At 53.8% G+C, this 16,310-nt stretch overlaps 1 protein-coding gene across 2 annotated transcripts in view; it reads right to left on the reverse strand.

Moving 5' to 3' along the window:
• The window catches only part of POC1A (POC1 centriolar protein A), a 76,422-nt gene that overhangs the window by 34,267 nt on the left and 25,845 nt on the right, over positions 1 to 16,310 (reverse strand). For both annotated transcript variants that reach the window (XM_033865085.2, XM_073811171.1), the window contains exons 8-9: positions 15,969 to 16,037; positions 13,279 to 13,377 (exon numbers count right to left, since the gene is read on the reverse strand). In XM_033865085.2, coding sequence (XP_033720976.1) covers positions 13,279 to 13,377; positions 15,969 to 16,037 — 168 coding nt within the window. The remainder of the gene's footprint in view (positions 1 to 13,278; positions 13,378 to 15,968; positions 16,038 to 16,310) is intronic.

The raw sequence follows: 16,310 nt of genomic DNA on the forward strand, positions 1-16,310 counted from the left end.
AACAAGAGAGGAAACTTCTGGTTCTAAACATAGCCTTGAACCCAAGAGGAAATTCTAGTTTCTTAAAATCATCTAATTGTTTGGCAATCTTGCCAATGTTCTTCCAAGCCAGCCCAAGTATGTGTGTGGGGTTTGGTTACCGCTGCTGGCTTTTGTCTAGAGTATGAATGTGCAGGGTGCCTCCATGTGTTCCCCACACCAGGCTCCCAAGGACAGTGAGCCAAGAGGCTCAGGGGGATGGGGCTGGACAGCTTCCTTTGAACTCAATCAGACTCTCCAAGATGACAGATCCCAATTCAGTGTAAGAGCCACCCTGTGACCCCAGGCTCCCACCAACGGGAAGCAGACAGGGTGTCCTCTGAACTAAGAACTGTGAAGCGGTCAAAGGATGGGTCTAACCTGGAGGAAGAGGGATCCACGTGCCTGACCCAGGTCTCCTCACACAGAACCAGTGCCGTCCAGGCACCAAGACCACAGGCAGCTTGGCCCACTTTCTCACCTCACAGTCCTCTCCCGAGGGTCCCTCTGAGGCAGGGGCCACAGCTGCCTCTGTCATCCTATTACACCTGTGTGGGTCACAGGCCTCCCTGGCATGTGGGAGATGTTAAATGCACAAACCACGGAACCCCCGTCTCCTCACTCAGGCCCAAAGCAAGACCAAGGCTCCCACCCCCAGGGCTATATCAGCCACTCCTGGGCTCAACCCCAGTCATCTCCTGCTGACTCCCCAGACGTGCTCTCCAATACTTGGTTTCCAAGTATTTCTCCCCATGCAAGAGGGCTGACTTATACAGCTAAATGTGTTTCAAAGGCGTGAAAGGACGGCCTTGGTAAGAAGCAGGAAACAGGAAGTCATTCCAATGTCCAGATATGCCCCCAGGAGAAAAAAGTAGGGCAGGGGAGGACTGTCCTACTGAAACGACACGTGAGGGAAGCTGTGGGGAGAAGCGGGGGAGGACGAAACGGGGAGAGGAAGGCTAAGCAGTTGCAAACTGGTGGCAGCCATGAGAAAGCAAGCAGACCATCATGCAGCGAGAACTTTCCTGTGCCCAGGGGAGGTCCTGACTCTCCTGGTTCTGAGCGTGGAGGAAAACCAACCCAGGCTTTAGGGGTGGAAGCCCTCCAGGTCATCACACCTGGTACAGCCAGAAACACGCTGGTAGGTAGCAAGGCAGAGCCCAGGGCTCAGGGACACGGATGAGAAGGAACAGGGCAGGGCAGAGTGGCGGGGTCCTCCACACAGCCCAGGGAAGCCTCAGGAGGAGGCAATGCTGCAGAGCATCTGCTGCCAGTCTGCCCAGAGTTCCTGGAGAGGGTGCACCTCCAGAGCACTTTGAGAAACGACAACGTCCACAAGCAGAAAATGCCGCCCTGCGGTCCCCATGCTGCTGACCAATACCTTTGTAAGAACTCCCTTTGAACACGACCTGTTTCCTGTAGGGCCGGCTCCTGCTCAGTTCAGCTCCACACACGTCACTAAGGGCCCACTCCAGGCTGGGTGCTAAGTAGCTCAGGTTGTTACCTCCTACCTTGAGACAGAAACACCTGCCCTCCCCACCACAAACACCTGAACCGAGACACCCTAGGCGGGAGATCAAGGCTTCTGATAAAGTTTAAGTGTTGACTGTTGTTTCTGTTTTGTTTTTTTTTAATTAAACTGCTTTGAACTAATTTTAGACTTAGAGAAAAGTTGCAAAAAATAGTACAGAAAATTTCCATATATCCCTCCCCAAGGCTCCCTCAGTGTTAACGTCTTACATAACCATTAGTACAATGGTCATGCCAGGAAATTAACATTGGGACCTTTCCATTAACCAAACCAAGGAAGGGCTCCATTTGAGCTTCACCAGTTTACCCATTAATGTCCTTGGATCCTGATGTTCCAGAATCCTATCCAGGATCCCACACTGCATTCAGTTTTCTCTTATAGTCTCCTGCGATCTGTCCAGCCCCTCAGTTTTCCCTTGTATTTCATGACCTTGACATTTTTGAAGAGTACTGGTCAGTTTTGTTGTCAAATGTCCCTCAGTTTGGATCTGTTTGATGTTTTCTCACAATTGGGGTGAGCTTATGCATTTTTGACAAGAGCACCACAAAAGCTATATGCATGACACCACAGGGCTCACACGGACAGGTCTTATATATCAGTGATGTTGACCTCCCTGCCAGGTTTCTCCAATGCAAAGTTACATCTTTCCCTGTGTAGTCAATCATGGGGCACTGTGGCTTGGCACTGTGGCTCTTTAAAAGGGAACGTGTGGCTGTCATTACAAACTCTGCGTGTCAGCCCGGCTTGCTGATGGCCGCAGCTGCCCCACAGATGAGAGGCATCTAATGAAGATGAGCGGCAGAGCCGACGTCTCTGGAAGCCGCCGAAGCTCTCGGTGACAAAGAGGAACAGTAGCAGTTTATTTATAGATCCACTTGAAGACAGCTCATTGTAACTACTGGAGTTGAATTTTTAAAACCTCGGGAACAAAGGCTGGCTATTTTAAACTCTCCTTGCACTTAGTTCAATGGAGAGTGTTAGAGGCACCAACCATCCCCGGGCACCACTCCCACCACTCGGCAATTCATATTTTGTGCAGCATCTCAGGACAGGAGCAGAGCCTGTCAAGACAGATAACCAGGACCGGCTCTGCCTACCCCGCAGAGGCGGCGGGCCTCCGATGAGCCAAAGCCCTCACCCTGGTGCTGCCCAGGGAGGAGCTGAGGGAGGCTGCCTCCCCCCACCCCAACCCCGGTGTCTCACAGCTTCCCTTTCCTGGAAAATGAAGTTGCACACAGCTGTTGTGAATCAAGGTTACATCACCCCTCTCCCTCCCTCCCCCTGCAGGCTGTGAAGAGGGACAGCGCACCCCAGCGGACGCCTGCCCCAGGACAGCTGGCAGTAGCTGGCCCACCTGCGCTGACACATCTCCAGGCTGGGACAAGGGCGTCCTGGAGCTCAGAGTACACAACTCTCCCTTGGGAGGGTGGGAGGGTGGAGCCCCAAGGCTCCGCCTGGCCCGGTCCAACTGCAGCTCTAAGCTAAGAGCGCTCAACCTCTCCACGTAGCAGGACCGTGGTGAGAAGGGGAGACGTGGGCTCTCAAAGGCTCCCATGTCCCTATTTGAACAAAGAGCACACGACAATATTCTTGACACAATGCAGAAAAATGTGAACATGGACTAGGCATCTGGTATTAAAGAAATATTAATTTTGTTGGATGTGATAAGAGCACTGCAGTTATTTAACCCAGAAAAGTCTTTATTTAGGGTAACATATCTGGATTAAACAAAAATATTCCAACTCTTCTAAAAAAGGGTGGGAGGCGATGAACAAAATAAGATCGGCAAAATGCTAAAGCTAGGTAAAGGACACATGGGGGGGTGGTTCATTATATTATTCTCTCTACTTTTTGTGCTAGCTTGAAAATTTCCACAATACAAAGGGTATTTTTTGTTGTTGGTAAAAAAATAAAAGCTCCAGGCTACTTGAATGAGCTGTGGAGCTGAGGCCAGGCAAGCGGGACCCCAGGAGGAAGGTGAGGCACAGGATCACCCCCACTCTGGTGTTTCAAGCACAGGAGGCAAATTAGGCTGAATCCACAAACGTTCAGACCAGCTTTTGGCCCTGCCATAGAGAAAGCCCCGATGGCACCAAGAGCATTCAGTGAACCCTGCAGCAATGTCCGGACCTTCAAAGAAACTAATTTTAAGATAATCTCCATGGAAACCATCTATTCTGATTTTTTCCATGGTAACCAATGAGAACATAAACACACACATTATCCAACACCCTTACACCACATGGGCAACGCTGCCATCCAATCTGGAAAATACAAGCTGAAAAGGGATTTTTTTCCATTGAAAATGAAAAGAAGGACTAAAACTTCTAGTCCAGACATGTAGATTCTCCCACCCTCCACTGCCCATACCACCCCTTGCCACCTGCCCCCAAACTGACAAACCAGGTGAGAAAGTGGTTTCCTTCATTTAGCCTGGGACCATCAAACACGGCGAAAGGAAAGCGCCAGAGCCTGCCTCTAGCCTCACACGCTCAACCCACGCTGCCCACAGACAGCAGAATGTGTCCACTGAACTCTGATTTCCTGAACATTCTGCTCAGGTGTACAGATGCACGTTGGGCACCACATGGAGACCAAGGTCCCGGGCCTCCAGGGCAACAAGTTCAGCCTGTGAAAAACTGACCATGGCAGAGAGGGGCTGCTCCACCAAGCACAGCGCTCTGGGTAGGTGGACCAGGAAGATTTCACAAGCTGCTGTCCTTCCTAGGAAGGCTGCACGGAGGAGGTGCCATCTGCAAAGAGACTAAAAGGAGGAGCACGGCTCTGCTGGGGAACAGGGGGGTGGAGCCAAAGAATCACAGTCAGATTTAAGCAGCTGGGTCTATTTCCACCTGTGGCTCATTTCTTCCATTTTCAGGTTTCTAGGTTTGAAAGCAGCATGGAAGGGAGGGAGGGAGGGAGGGAGGGAGGGAGGGAGGCAGGCAGGCAGGCAGGCAGGCAGGCAGGCAGGCAGGGAGGGAGGCAGGCAGGCAGGCTAGCTCTCAGATGCCACCCTCTACTGCGCATGCATGGCCTCTGCTGGCTCTCTGTGGAGAGGGGACTTGTCAGCATGGCCTAACCAGGCTGTGGATGTTTATCATCGCTGTCACCAAAATGGTAGCATCACTGCAGTGGCCCCAGGGCTGAAACAAAGGCACTCTGAGGCATGCGGTGTGCCCTGCCCAGGGCTGTGTGTGCCTTGTAGTAAAGCACCACAGTGTCAGGACCCCACTGTCCTGTGATTTGGGCTCGATTCCCCATGTGCAACTGTGGAATCTCCACTGACCTTGAACCCATGCTTTGGCTGCCAGGCGGAAAGGAAACGCAAAACAGCTCTGAGTCCCTTGAAAGGGATGAGAGCTCTCACAGGTGTGTGTGAGCGCACAGGTTCACACACCGGGTGTGTCCCGATGCACGCAGAGCTGGACACAAGGGCGTCCAGGCTTTGTCTGGGTTCCACACTGTGACTAGCTTAATACATCTTGCCCTGGATTTCTGAGACTACGTCCCCTGTTGGTTTAAGTCATTCATAGGCCTTCCTTCCTAAGAATTGTGCCATTCTCCTCTGGATAGGGACCTTGTGAAAGGGATGGGAATTTTCCAGTGGCGGGAAACTACCATCAGCCCCTCAAAAGGGCAGCTCAGAGAAGGGAGTTCAGTTACTGCCCCACCCCACAGCCCCATCCTCTTGGTGCCACTGCTGTCATCGTTGTTTCAGGGCTTGTTCCTGCTCTTGCTTCCTGAAGGCACTTCCCCAAAAGGCTCTACAAAGAAGACCTCCACCTGGGGGTTAAAATGTTGGGCCACAAGCACCCAGGCCGTCTCAAGCTCAAGTGTCAGAGACTCACCTGCCAGCTTCCCTAAAGACCCAGCAGACTCTGGAGGATGGGAGGTGACCTAGGTACGCCCATCTGCAGGGTAAGAGGTGGACACTAAGGACAATGCAGGAGGCAGGTGGCCTGGAGAACATGGATTCAAGCACTGATGACTGAACTGATGCAGCAGCACTAATGGCCAGGACAGGAGCTGAGAGAGGATGACAGGCCCGGCGGAGGCCCACGGAGGGCTGCCCTGGGTCCCATCCTCTAACTGATGTCCTAGGCTGGGAATAAAACCACACATCTGCCTGCCCAGTTGTAAACAGAGCTCAGTGGGTTTAAAGAGTGCCTGCAGGTCTAAAGAGCCTAAAGGGCAGCACTGGGATTTCTTTGAACACCGCACCAAGATCAGAACCAACCACACCGCTCTTCCTCTTCTGGAAGGAGGAAGACTACAATGCCCCAAACTGGGCTGAAGGGACACCAATTCTCCAGGTGCCTCTCCCAAGCTGCAGCCCCGTGAGCCATAGAAACTTGCTAAGATGGACAGAGACTCACTCTCTCTTTCCAGCCACCTCCCTGCCCACGATGCCAGGGTGTTAATCGGCTAGACTGTTTTCCAACCAACCAGCAGCATCAGCGTCACTAGAAATTTGTTAGGAATGTAAATTCCTTACTGAATCAGACACTCTGGGGATGGGGCAAGCTGAATTTTAACAAGCCCTTAGGGTGATTCTGATGCACACTAAAGTTTGAGAACCACTGCAAGAGGCTTGCTGCAATAAATGTCAAATGTTAAAAGACCTCTCCTCACTCCACTGCCAGGAAGCCCAGTAACTCTGCCTGATGCGTTTCTGCAAACATTGTTCTCGCGCTTGTCAAAGGCAACCCCTCCCTTCTTGTAAACACAGTAATTATTTAACATGTGCCTGGTAGCAGCCCTGACCCACCTCCCAGTAAGTCAGTTGTAGCCTCTGGAAGGAAAGGAGAGGGCGTCCCTCCTGCCTCCCAGTACTGGATACAACAGGTCAGCGGGGAGGGCTCAGCCCCTCACTCTGATCCCTGGGCCCAGGAAGCCCCTCTGCTAGGGGCGTCGAATATCTGGTGCTCCTCGACTATGCATAGCCACGTTACCCATCAGCTACTGTCCAAGGGTGCTCTCTTTCAAGCAGGAAACTTTCTTTAAATATCGCAGTTTGGTGACAAATATTGAATCTTCTATATTTCTAGTCTCCTCTGTCTTCCCATGGAAACTAAGAAACCTAGAGCACTTTCCATGACTTCCATTCAGGTAAAGGTGGGGAAAATGCAATCTGGGTGTGGAGTGAGGCATCTGTCTGAGCACCTCTATCGCCCAGGGTCAGCAAAGGCTGCGGCGGCCGCCCTGCCCTGCCCTCACCCCTGCAGGATGGTCGTTTGCAGAGTGACCCGGTAAAATGGAAACTGCCCAGAGAAGTAATGCACTCCGGGGGGAGAAATCACGATACAGAGAATCCAGATGACCTGTCTGAGGTTACAGGAGAGATGTGCCACACCCAGCCAGGCCCCAGCCTCAGCCTGGAACAGGATACAGGGGCAATACTGTCAGCCAAGCTCTTAAAGTGGCTCCCAGAGCCAGAAGTTTCCAGCACCATCCACCTCCCTAGGAGGGCTGCCCGAGAATCCTCTCCAGTACAGCCATCCTCGTAAGATTGCTGTCCTCACCACGGGAAGCACTGGCCAGCCAGGTCTCTTACTGTTCCCCTGTACTGTGCCCAGCCCCAGGCCATTCCAGGTGATCTGGAGACACCTCACAGAACAGGAACCTCGGGGTCTCAGTGGGGGGAATAACGGGGACCAGCAACGGGGAGTCAAATTTCACCAAGGGTGAGGGGCATGCAGACACCAGAGGCCCCAAGGCGGTGCTGCCAGGACTCAACACAACTGCACAAACACAAAGGTGACGAAGAGCTGTTTCTGAGTCACCGGGGTCTGTCCTGTGCTGGGCTTGCATATCTGTCCCAGGGGCTGAGGAGGCTAGGATGCCCACTGAGAAATGGGGAGAATACCTCTTGATCGTTTCCAGTCTAGGGTCTCTTACTTTTGCTAACAAAAGGGCTGAGACCCAAGGGCACAGGCTTGATTGGTACCTGGGCCACTCACCAGCAGGTGACCTTTGGGCTCAGGTTTCTCCTCTGTGCAGCACAGCGGGCAGGAATGAATTATCCCATGGGAGTCATCCACTAAGTCCCAGGAAACATGAAAACAAAGTCCCCACTGTTCCTAAGTCAGCCCCCAAGGCCCAGGCCCTGCCAGGCCCAACAATGGCCAAACCAGGCAAGAAGGTACTGGGAGGGGCCAGGGAGCATCTGCTTTCCTGTGTTTCTCACCAGGCTCTCGTTCACATGGATGAAGGAGACTGTGGAAGGCCAGCTATTCAGCCAGAGGGTGCAGCAGAGTGAGAGCCCCCAGCACATTAAGAGGCAAATCTCGACCCCCACAGATGCCCCGAGCCCAAGGCAAGGTTAGCCGATGTGTTAGGAGTCTGGGTCCCATGAAACCAATACTTTTCCAAGATGCCTGTGTGCCTGGCATCCTCTGACTGAGGATCTGCTGCCAAGAGCCCCTTGCAACAGCTTGGAGAACTCAGAGCCAGAACTGGCCTCAAGTGGAGAAATGAGAGGCTCCCCTCTAAGACACTTGGGGTTCACAATGCCCCATCTACCAACCCACACTTCTCCTCACTATGAAAAGCAAATGCCAGCCAGAAATGTGTGTTCTCAGTAAAAGACCCAAGTCATCCAAGTTCCCAAGCGAGAAAGCAAATCTATGAGGCAGGTGGAAACGGGTCCCTTCCCCAAACCTGACCCAATGACTTCTCAGTCCAGGTGCCTGCATGAGAACCCAGATCTTGAGCAAACGCCACCTGGGACTCCCAGATCCTCAGAGTGGGGCAAGATCCAGTGCCAAGCCTCTCTGGGCCAGGGGTCAGGGGCCAAGAATCCCTAAGTCAAGTCCACTCTGTATAGCACCCCAGAATGGAAATGTGGGAGCTGAAGGGGGGCACAGGGGGTGTCTGGGGCTCCCCCTTCAGAACCAGAGAAACTAGGAAGAAGAAACAGGCCATCCTTAGGGAAGGCTGAGGCCTTGGACCAGATATCCTCGGCTAACCTGACCTCCTCTTCCTGGGGACAGTCCTAGCACTGAGGCTCAGGGGGTCCTGGGCAGCACGCCCTGAGGAGCAGGGGGTGAGGGCGGGGAAAAGAGGCCTATTTCCACCCACCTCATGGATTTGCTTTTGTGTCTGCGAGCAGAGAGGAGTTGGGTTACTCATCAGGAAGCACAATTGACGCCCGCAAGAGTCCAGAAGCCACAGTGGACCTCACAGGGACAGTCTGCTGAGCGGAGTCAACCTCAAATGTGACCCGGTCAGAAGGGCCCCCACCCCCGCCTGCTGTCCCTCACCGCAGCAGGTTTGGAGCACATTAAGCCCCCTGCCCGGGCAGGGGACTTGCCTAGCTCTGTTGGACAGAGGAAGGAAAAGGAACATTTTAAAAATAGCTAAAGCTTGGTGAGCACTTGCCACATGCCGGGCACGGTTCCAAGTGCCTGCTTGGCACGCACCACCTCGTGAAATCTCCCAAAGGAGGACCTGGCATCTCCCCATTTGAGGTGAGTGGAGAAAAGCCCTCAGCCCTAGACCTCAAGGTTCTCTGAACTGGAGGGCAGCCAGCCCAGAGAACTCAGGAAGTGGTTTTTTAGTTTTACTGAATTACCTAGAATTCGGCCTTCTTCCTCTCCCGCCCCACCCAGCACAACCTTCCTTCTCAATTGCGTAACAGGCTCTCAGATGTTTGAAGAGAGGGCAAGAATAAGATTATATCAGAATAGATGCATCTTTGCTATTAAAAATGGTTTTACGATGCTTCTGTGGTTGAGGTAGAAGTCAGCTATAGCGGCTGGGACTTGGGGGGCACATGCCAAATCCCAGGTCAGCCAAGACAGTGGTCCATAGCCTCAGGGACAGACCAAAAAGCAGAGACAGTAGGAGGGAGTGAGAACGGTGAGGATGAGTGCAGAGAGGGCGAGAGGACAAGGGCTGTAGCAGGAACAGAGCTAAACAGGAGCCCCTTGAAAACGCCGGCACAAGCCCCTGCCACAGACAGCTCATGGGGCCCCACACAAGCCCCTCTGGGAGGCGGCTCATCTGCTTGAAACCTTGCAACCTTCCTCCAGCCACGCAGCGTGTCGTGGGGCAGACCACGGAGTTTCCTGCCCACCCTCAGCCCAGTGCACGGGCTGGAGTCCTTCCTCTGCAGGCTTCCAAGCAGAGAAAGCTCCCCAGCCACAGCCCTGAAATCCCTCCTCATCGCAACTCAGCCAAGAATAGAGGGAAAATGGAACCCATTATTCTCATTCTGAAGGGCTGGGAAATGGCTTTTGCTTTTCAACATGAAATGTGTCTAAAAATAAGCTGTGAATTTCAACCAGAGGTTGAAAATAGCTCCGGCAGTGAACAGAGCTCTGTTCAGAGTGGGCTCAAGGATGGCCTTCATTCCAAGAGTGGGAGTTGAATGCCACAGTCAGGGCAGGGGTCCAGGGCAGGGGCTGTCACAGGCTCACAGGGCTGCCCTTGCCATGGTCTGCCCCTCTGGCTTTAAACTGCCAAACTCTAATAGGCATGTGGTCCAGAATTCAAGATCCAGCGCCTGGTCCAATGTGCTTCCTAAAATCCCCAAACGTGCAGGAGTGACTCGTGCAGCATTAGAATCCGAGACCCAGCGTGCAGACAGAGCTGAAGGGGTAGGGGCCTTCAGGTCTGAGAGCTCCTTGGGCACGGTGGTGGTGCTCGTGGGCTCTCTGAGAAGCCAAGCCACCAAATCACTCACGAGGTACTACCGTAGAGCCCGGGAAGCCCGCAGGCAGGAAGGGTAAGAATACACTCCAAGTGTAGTGAAGAAAACCAAGTTGCTCAAGGTCTTTTTTGTTGTTTACCATCACCCATGGAAGATTCCACAGTTTGATAAGCCAAACGACATTTCTACAAAATGGGCTTGTGTTAGAAAGTCAGGCTGAGAGACCTGGGCCACAGCTACTGGGGGGGAGCCCAGATCTGGCCCATCAAGCAGGAGCACGGCTCCAGAGTCCTCAGTGCCCCCCCTAAGCTCCTCCCACCATGACAGCTATGCCCGCATTCCCACCCTCCTCCTGCTGCTGCAGCAGCCCCCTTTCTGGGCTCACTCCGAGGCAGAAGTTACTGCAGTGATTCTCAACTGGGAGCAATGCTGCTCCCCAGGAGACATTTGGCAATGTCTGAAGACATTTGTGACTGTCACAACTGGGGGCGGGGGATGCTACCGGCAGCTAGTGGGATGTTCCTAAACATCCTACAATGAACAGGATTTCTTTGGGCCAAGATTCATCTGGCCCAAAGAATCGACGTGCCGAGGCTGAGAACCCCTGGGTTGCTGGAAAGATGGTAATGTGGACAGAGCTAGACGGGTGGGGGTTCCCTGAACTTACAGCTCCTGGGCTCCCTGAGGAGCTGAGACACCCCGGCCGGCCACAGAATCGGTCACCAGTTACAGGGTCAAAGTTACAGGAAGCCCTGGTGCAGAACGGGCGAGACCATACTCGTCAGCTTGTCTTCCCAACTCAGGGGAAGACCTAGCCACTGAGCCGTGCTATACTGACTAGCTTGTCTCAGTTTGGGAAGACGAAAAAATTCTGTGTACGATGGTGATGATTGTTGCCCAACAGTGTGAATGTACTTAATGCCACTCAATTGTATGCTTAAAAATAGGCAAAATGGTGAATTTTACGTTACGTATATAAAACAAAACAAAACAAAACAGCCTCCCCAACTCTCCTCTTGACCTGGGAGTCCTGAGATCAGAGCAGCCCCTGAAAGGGTACACCAGTGGTATGCGTGTGTGGACATAGTGCGTCTGGAGGAGGACCTATAGGTCACGTCAGAGTCTCAAAGGGGCCTGAGACAAATGAGGACAAAGTCCCAAACGGAGAATGATTTCAGCATTAACAAGTCAAGTCACTTCATAGGTTAGCAGAGGTCACCTACATCACACATGGGGTCCTCAGAGCCTGCGAGTGTATTCGGGTCCCATCGTGGAAACGGAGGCTTGCAAAGAGTGGGTGCTTTGCCTGGGGCCACACAGCCAGAGCCCACACCCCTTCCCCAATTTGAGCCCCACGTGGTGATGCCCACTGAGCAGAGGGCCTGAGGGGAATACAGGAACAAATGGTTTTCCTGAGCCCGGCTGATGGTTTGAGCACCCAGGCCCTACCCTGCCCTGTCCTGCTGGCTTTCCCCACCCCACATCCTTCATCCTAGATGATCAGGCCCCACAGCTATGGGAAGCAAGGGTGCCCCACACCCCGTCTCTGAGCTAGGGCTGAAGGGACAAGAGGCAGCTGGTCCAAGTTACTTTCTCAATAGCTACAAGAAAAGGAGTATGGGATTCTCCCCTTGCTGGTGATTACTAACCATTCCCAAGAGACAGGTGGCAGGGCCCTCCCCCAGGGTGGGAAAGAGCTTCCAGGCAGCCCTCTGCCACCTGCAGTTTCTAGCTTACTCAGCCCTGCTCAGAGGGACCAGCATGGTGGCTCCCCAGGTCCAGGCACCAGGCAGGCAACTAAGCCCCAGGTGTCTCCTCTGTGAATGAGAGCAGTAACTTTACCCACTCATCCTAATGAGGTAAGGAATATACAGGGCAGTACACGTAAAGGCCTCGGCAGGGCCTGGCTCGCCGTAAATACCCAAGAGACGGGAAGCTATCGGGGAGTGGGCGTGGACCCCAGAGGATCCCAACGCCACAGTTTGGAAGATGCCTTTCCAGGTGGAGATGAAATGGCAGCAAGCACACCACCGTGCACCCCAGCCACCCCCTCCCCGCACCCCCAGCAAACCCAGACACTGAGGACCGGCCACTGCTTAACAAATGCGGAGGGAGAACAAAACCTCTGGGCCAAGGGCAACCCTTGGAAGAAAAGCTTTAAATCCCAACCTGGCCTGTTCCTAGAGGGAGCCCCAACACACAGGATGGGGTGTGGGCGGGGCAGGGCCCTCTGCTGGAGCCAAAGAAAGCCCCGGGATGGACTCAGAGGCTTCCTGGTTCTATTCTGGGCCAACCTTGACTTGCTGGGGACCTTGGGCAAGCCGCTTCCTGTTGTTCAGGCCAGTTTCCGCGTGTGGGAGAGGCCACACTGCCTCTAAGGTCCAGGAGGGAGAGATTTAAGCAGGCTGAGGCCACTGGAGCTTACAGCCCTCACAGTTCCACCTCCTTGGCTTCACCGTTTATTTTAGCCAAAGCTGAATGTGACCTTATTCAGTGAGATGGTATCAGTTATCTTTTTTCCCCCAAATATTTGTCCAAAAAATATTAACTATTTTAATTCAGGAACACTGAATGCCCTTTTACCAACAAAGGTACTAAAAATGGTTTGTGGCTGAGGAACTTCCTTTCCATGGTTAAAATAAAAAAAAAAAAAAAGGAAGTAAGAACAACAGGGCTGGGGTCCTTCCCATTTGTCCCAGCTGTGGCTTCAGGCCCCACACCCTCTAGGAACCCGACATCGAGCTCAAGGATCAGCAAAGGATGGGTCCTTCCTTTCCTCAGGCCTCAAATAACCAACGGCTTACAGCATGGAAATAGCCCCCCGCCAGACGGTACAGGGCCTAGGCACCCAGCAGTGTGCGCTAACAGCCTCTTCATGTCTTATGTGTTCATTCCAGATTTGAAACAAAGCACCACAAGCACTTAAGATTTTGGTAAATGATGAGATCTTACCAGGGTCTCTTCCCTGGGACCGGCCTAAGCCTGCAGCACCCCTACCACCCCCGAGCCCAGTGCTATTCACCACGACCCAGTCCACCAGTCATAGGGCTCAGGATATGCCTGTCAAGCCACTTACCAGAGTCCTGGAGGAGCTGGCCAGCGTGGCCGGGGGCCTCTGCACTCTTGGGACTTCTCCGTAATTGACAACATCAAAGTTACTCTTCCAAACCATTACCTGCCAAGACCAATAAGCACACAGAATCAGGGGGAGAAAAATCCCTTACGAGTCCTTCTCCATGGAGAAAATGGGCCCAGAGGCCACCCCCAAAGTTCTGGGCCAGTGGTGGGATTGTGATCCCCACCTGGCACCCCACTCCCTCCGGGACCTGCCCCATCTCTGAACAGGCCCCAAGAGGATCGGGTGCTCCACCAGGATGGAGAGTCACTATCACCACTGGGCCTCTGCACTGGCTGCTCCCCGGGCCTGGATGTCCCAGGCCCAAGCTCTGTGTAGCTGGCACTTCAGGCTGAAGTGTCTGCTCTAATACCACCTTCTCAGAGAGGCCTTCCCTGGCCCTCCTGCTGGTTGTCATCATAGCCCTCTATTTCTTTCCTTCAAGGCATCAGGGTCGGTATTTAGTTAATCTTTGTCCCTTTTCCTTGTCTACCATCTGTCTCCCCACTAAAATACAAGTTCCTTAGGGTGGGGGCCTGGCTGGCTTCACTGTGAGAAGTGGTTCAGGTACAGACTCCAGGCCAGATAACTAGGGTTAAGATCCTGGCTCCACCCCTTACTGTGTGGCTCTAGGCAAGGGACTCAACCTCTCTGTGCCTCAGTTTCCTCATCTGTGAAAAGGGAATGGTCATAGTTCCCACCTCACAGGGCTGCAATGAAACTCACAGGAGACAGTCTGGCACAGACACTGGCCCCCAGGGAGCAGTCGGTAACATGTCCATTATTCTACATCCCACTGGGGGGATCTTCTTGCCCTGAGGCTCCTCCAACAAAAGCTGGGCAAGAGCGCTCCCTGCTGGAGGGTGCGGGCCACCCGCGGCTGCACTCCTCTAGGGCCACTTCCAGGATGGCAGGAATTGTGAATCGCGGCCAGTAGTCAACTGAGGCCACAGAAAAACCAACGAATCCACATAGGATGGAAAGTCAACGTGCCCTGGAGGCATGACCCATCGGGATGCAGCCACGAGCCTGGTTCTTTGGGAGGCTGCTCGCCACTCCCAGAGCAGCACCACTGTTCATTGCTCCCCAACTGATGAGCATCTAGGGTCTCTCATCTGTCCCCTTTACAAAAAGAACATGGGCACACACCCCCTTGTTTATAGGGTCCTGTGTACTGCACAAGTCTAACTGCTGAATGGTCCTGAGCCGGGGAATGGCTATCAGGAATGTGAAGAGAGAATGTCAAATGTCATTCCCAAAAGGCTCTCGGAGCAGACAATCAGAAGGCAGCCAGGGAGCTGACAGCAGCGGCTGCCCAAGCAGGGGCCAGGGTGGGGGAAGCCCTACTTCCTACCAGGTTGCCTCTTGTGCTATGTGAATTTCTTTTGCCAGGACTTTATTTATGGTGTGAATTTACTGTACTAGTTTCCCTAGTCTTCTGAGCAAGGAGCCAGGCCTCCATGCCCAGGGAAGGCTCAGGGGTTCCCTCTGCCCTCCTCCTGCCTTGTGTGGTCAGCACAGGAACCGGTGCTGGTATGGGAAGATGCCTGCCATCTCTTAGCCGTGCTGTGCCTCCAACCGCCCTCTGCTTTACTGGCAGAGACTCAACCAGAATCGGTCCATCAGGCCGGGGCTGGCGCTCACTGGGAGGCCAGCAGCACTTTCCTGGGCAGAGCTGTCAGAGCTGTGAGGCCCGGGAGCAGTGGGATGAACATTCTAGGTGACACACCAGGTCACCAGTGGCTCGGAACAGCCACCCCTTCCTCCCTGCCTCAGGGAAGTGTGGTTTTCTGGACAAGCAGCACTGTACCAGAACCCGGAGAAAGATTCCAATGGGTGGACACTTCAACGGCCCTGGAGCCTCCCAGGTGCCAGACTCTGGGGTGTCCCGCAGGAGGCAGGGACAGGGTGTCCCTGGGGTGGGACAGGGTGTCCCGCAGGAGGCAGGGACAGGGTGTCCCTGTGGACAGGGTGTCCCGCAGGAGGCAGGTAACCAGGGCTGAGCAGTCTGGGCAGGAGGCACCAGGGCGGCTGACAGGGTGACAAGGCAGGACAGGACCTCCTCACACATGTCCTCGCTCCACAGCCTGGAGCTGGAAAATGCTGCCCCCTCAGACAGCACCGGAGCAAAGGACGGCAGACGACAGAGTGCAGGCTCTAGCGCAGGCTCCAGCTCTGCTGCAGCCGAGACGCGGTTTCCTCACCCACAGAACAGCTGAAGAGAAGGCTTGCCCCACGCGGCTGCCCTGAGGACTGAATGAGGGGTGACGCTCTTGCCATGTTGCCCTCATTACCAGGCCCGCAGTAAGCATCCAAGAGTTATCTAATTATTCACCTATAATCAGGAGAAAGAAGTTCCTAAAGAAACGTTTTAACTTTCTCACGGCAACAGTAACCCAGACTTCCTACCCACTCTGGTTTGAGCTGTAAGGGTTTTGAGATGCTGCCACGCGTTGGCACCTGCAGCACTCCTGCTCTGGGGAGGCCAGGGCCCAGCTCTGGGGGCCCCACCCCAAGATCCAGGCCTCAAGATTGCTGAAAGCCACCAAGGAAGCTGGTGAAACCCAGCCTGTCCATCCCCAAGACACCTCGGCCCCCTGTTCTGTTCTGCTCAGTATCAGCTGAGACCCCTCAAATCATTCTTTACTTACTTGTTCATCAGAACCTCCAGAAGCAAAATACTCCCCCGTTCTTGAAAAGGCAACAGTGGTGGCTGGACCCTAGGAGAACAAGCCAAAAAGAGCAAACATCAAAGGTCACTCTAGATTCTCAACGCACAGGAAGAAACCAGAAGCTCGTGAGTGAGAGTGGCAGCAGGACTCAGGGCTGAGCACCTCATCCAGCCCATGCCCTCCCCAACCTTTGGCGGAGGAACTGGCAGGTGCCCAAGCATGAGCATTACTGCTGAGACTCTGGTCCCAAGCACCACTGACAAAAGCCAGGCCATGAGGTCGAGGGTTGGGCCGAAAGGAATGAGCAGGAAAGGCCACGCT

This window comes from Tursiops truncatus, chromosome 10 (genome assembly GCF_011762595.2).
Source record: "Tursiops truncatus isolate mTurTru1 chromosome 10, mTurTru1.mat.Y, whole genome shotgun sequence".
Classification (NCBI taxonomy): domain Eukaryota; kingdom Metazoa; phylum Chordata; class Mammalia; order Artiodactyla; family Delphinidae; genus Tursiops; species Tursiops truncatus.